This window comes from Mesitornis unicolor, unplaced genomic scaffold, assembly GCF_000695765.1.
Source record: "Mesitornis unicolor isolate BGI_N332 unplaced genomic scaffold, ASM69576v1 scaffold31645, whole genome shotgun sequence".
Lineage (NCBI taxonomy): Eukaryota > Metazoa > Chordata > Aves > Mesitornithiformes > Mesitornithidae > Mesitornis > Mesitornis unicolor.
In genome coordinates, this window is record NW_010185326.1 from 1,050 (window position 1) to 4,989 (window position 3,940).

Below are 3,940 nucleotides of genomic sequence, written 5' to 3' on the forward strand. Positions count from 1 at the left end.
GTTACCACCCGTGTACCGCAGACCCGGACCAGCGCCTTGAACACCAAAAACTCCCCCAAAACCGACCTGGGGGATTGCTCCAGCTCAGGGAGCCACGCTGGCAACCCCAAACCAACCATGACCGGCACCTGGGGTCCCTGAGCCCCTTTGCTGCCTTCCCCAGCGCAAGGACCGGCTCCGTCCCTGGCATCACCCATGTCCCGGGCAGGACCTGGCTGGACCCACACAGCACGGGAGGACACAAGTGACACAGCACACGGGGACACGACTGCACCCCCGGCGAGGGGACAGAGCCCGCGGGGTCACCTCAAAGCTGAGAGGTGGCATCAGCGCAGACGGACGGCGCGGGGGGCACTTGCTGGGGACCCCAGGAGGGACACGGGCACCCAGCTGGGGGTGTCCCAACCCCCAGCCCTTGGGGAATGGGGACAGGGACAGCGCGGGGACGGGGGACGCAGGGACAGGGGGTGCTGTGCTTCTGTGCCGGGGGTAAGGCAAGGTGCTCGAGGGTACGAGGAAAGCGGCCGAGTGCAGGGGCTGGGCGAGGGCGGCGGGCTCAGTGATCAGCTCGTCGCAGATCTTGGTCAGCTCCTCGATCTCCTGGTTCTGGAAGAAACGTGGACCCTGAGGACCCCTGTGGCGGCACAGATGGGGATAACGCCCGGGCCCATCTGCTGCAGGATGGGGCGGCCGGATCCTATGCTTGCCCCTGCCAAAGCTCCTCTGTGCAGTGTTCGGGTGCTGTGAGGGTGCCAGGGCCCACCCTCCCATCCACAAGGGATGCGGGGGCTGCAACGAGACCACCGAGCTCCGGCACAGCCAAAGCACAGAGCCCTGAACCCGCAGCCACGACACCGCACACCCAGGGCACAGCCTGCATCGCCTTCCTCAGTCACGTATTTAAACCACCAACCCCAAAACACAAACAGGCAAACAAAAATACACCAAAAAACCCCACTTTCTGGGCCAAAACTCTGCAGAACGGCTCCGGGGCAGCAGAACAGAGCTGCAGGGCAGGGTGGGCTGTAGGGGGAAGCGTTCTGGGGTGGGGGTACCTTCTGCTGCAGGGCTCTCTCCAGGGACTCCACCTTCATCTGCTCCTTGCGCAGCCCTGCGTGCAGCGCCGCGCTCTCTGCCTTGGCCTTGGCGCGGACCTGAGCGATCTCCTCGTTGGCTCTGGGGGCGAGAGAGGGGACGGGGTCACGGCCGCACGGCCCCGCTCCTGCTTCCCTTCCCTTTTGGGAAACCTGAGTGAAACTGGATCAGTTCAGCTCCTCCAAGCTCCTGCGCGAGGCTCGGCTTTCTCAGAGCGAAGCTGAACCCGTTCCTCACCCCCTAAACTTGGGGTGCTGCGTCCTGGGGAGCCACCGCTCATGGACTGAGCCTCCACAGCTTCACAGCCACAAAACGAGCCCTGTCAACTCGTTCAGTGACTGGAGATGACACCGTCAACCTTGGTTTCTCCATTAAAAACACTAAGTGGAGATCACAGAGTTCTGCAAAAGGCAGCTTTTCCCCTCAGTAAGCTCCTGCCTTCCAACCCCAGGAGAACCAAAGGCAGACATGGCCCTACAAAATCTTTAGGCACCCAGAGAGCTCCTCGGCACCAGCAGCGACCCCTGCATGGCCTTACTTGTCCAATTTCTCCTCTGCATGGACTTTCAGGGCCTGGTACCGCTGCTCTTCTTGCTTGACCCGGGTTAAGTAATCCTGAGCACACTTCTTCAGAGCCTCCTCATTCTGGGGAGAAAACCAAGTAAGTTCACTGAGATGGGTCCTGTTCTGAGCATTAAAGGCTTTAAATAGAGAATGGGTGTAAATGGGGCAGGGGCGCTGCACCACGGGACAAGGGGGGCAACGCTGCACCCAGGGATGGGGGAGGAAGAGGGGACCGGGGTCAGGACCTTCTTAAAGCCCTCCAGGACCCCCTTCAGGTTTTCGTATCTCCTGAAGAGGTCGGACAGGGACCGCTCCACCGAGTTGAGGTCTGCCAGGGCCTGGTCCTTCTCCATCGTCAGCTGCTGCAGGTTCTTCTGGGACGTCATGGTCGTCCTCTGCTCGTCCTCTGCGATGGCAACAGCGGGGACGCGGTGACCGAGCGGGACAGGAGGCTCCAACCTCCCTGCCCCGCGCACCCTTACTGGGTGGCAGCACCTTACCGATCATCTGGGCAATGGTCTTCTCGTACTCGGCCACGATTTTCCTAAAAAAAACAGGAAGGGAAAACACAGGGAAAATATGGTGTAACACAGCAGGTAGAGGCAGCATTTTTAGACCGAGACCTCCCTGCAGCCGCCTGGCTCGGGCCAGCGCAGCAAATGGGATTTGATGGCTGCGACAAAGAAACCACCAGGCTCAACACAGCCCTGCACAAAGAGCCCATGTCCCACAGCACATCCCATTCTGGCGATGCTGAGCCGTATCATCCCATTACAGCCCCGGGAACCCGCCCTGATCCCAACGGGGAACACAGAGCCAGCACCGCGCTGTTCCTACCTCATCTCCAGGACCTCGTGGCGGCTCTCTTCGTATTTCCTCTTCCACTCGTTTGCCTCCACCTCCTTGGCGATGATCTAAGTGGCAGCACACACAGCACCTCGGGATGTGCTCCCCCAGGCCCGCGACACCATGGGGGAGCACACAGACCCCCGGGCACCCCCGCTGTTACCTCCTCCCTGATCAGCGTCAGCACCGCCGTCTTCTCACACTCGCTGAGCCGGATGGCGTCCAAGGGGCTCTCGCTCGTGGCCATGGGGGGCTTGTCCGGGGAGCACAGCCCAGGGCTGCCCTGGGGGGAATCACCCAGCCAGGATGCTCGTGGGACCCCAATCCCAATCTCCCTCTCTGGGGGGTCCTCCCTGCAGCTGGGGCTGTCCCAGGGACTGGGCATCCCAAAGGGGACCCACGTCAGGAGGACGAGACCCAGCTCTGCGCAGACATGTGCTCAAATCAAATGCATCTCCGCTTTTCCCGTGGTTTTTAAGTGTCTCCAGCCTGTGCTGACTGTGGGGGGGGCTGTGAGGGTCCGGGTTGCCCATCTCCATCACAAAATTTGCTCAGGTGGAGATGCTGCTGCACCAACACATCCGAATTGGTGCTGGCAGCTGCAGGGACATTTGCTGGGCTGTGCTGATCGCCCCAAAATGCACAAGGGGTGCTCACCTCACAGGACCCCAGCTCTCTGGGAAAGCTTCAAACCCACACAGGGCTCCCAGAACCCTCCTGTTTCATTACAAGGGCTGGGGTGGCTGCACCCCCATCCCTCAGTGCTCTCCCCTCAGAGCCCAGCTCCTTAGGGACCAAACCGCAGGGGAGAGCTCAGTCCCATGCCCCAGCACTGAGTCCTGTCCAGATGCGGCCCCATCTCTTCCCTTGGGGGGGCTCCAGAGCGGTGTACCCTCAAATTTAACCTTGCACCACCGCCTGCTCCTCCTTTATCAGCACAGCGCCACCCCAGCACCCATCTCCCTGGCACAGAGATCTGCTCCAGAGGAGGCAGCTTTTGGGAGCACCAACCTTTCCCCTGCCCCCTCCTCTGCTGCTCCGGTCCGAGCACGCCCGAGCCCCAGGAGCCACCCCTGGGCAGGTTTGAGTCTGGGGGAGGTTTCAGCCCTGCCTGGGTTTTGCCCCCCCATGGCATCTCCCCAAAAACGCACACGTCTGAGCCCCTGTGAGCGCCTCTGTCCCACACTGTGGTTTTGGGGTGACCCCAGCTGCGGGAGCGGGGTCTGCCCGCGCTGTCCCCAGCCCCGAGCGCGAGGTTCACTTTGCCCAACGTCCTTGCTGGGCTTAGCATCGTTAAATCTGCCTCGGGCAGCTAATTGTGCTGATGCTGCTAATCGCGCTGTCATCTGCTCGCCACCTCCAGCAGCTTTGCCCGGGGTGGGGGGGCTGAGCTGGCACGGGGTCCCCTGCAGCAGAGGGGTCTGGGGGCTCCCCG

At 61.9% G+C, this 3,940-nt stretch overlaps 1 protein-coding gene across 1 annotated transcript; it reads right to left on the minus strand.

The window, feature by feature from the left end:
• Positions 1-513: 513 nt before the first annotated feature.
• TACC1 (transforming, acidic coiled-coil containing protein 1) lies at positions 514-2,752 on the minus strand (the record flags this gene model as incomplete). Its single annotated transcript, XM_010184802.1, has 7 exons — positions 2,669-2,752; positions 2,497-2,573; positions 2,160-2,203; positions 1,905-2,065; positions 1,634-1,740; positions 1,056-1,176; positions 514-606 (listed from the first exon to the last, which is right to left on the minus strand). Coding segments are annotated over exons 1-7 (687 nt in total), but the record flags the coding sequence as incomplete, so codon positions are not given.
• Between the last annotated feature and the right edge of the window lie 1,188 nt (positions 2,753-3,940).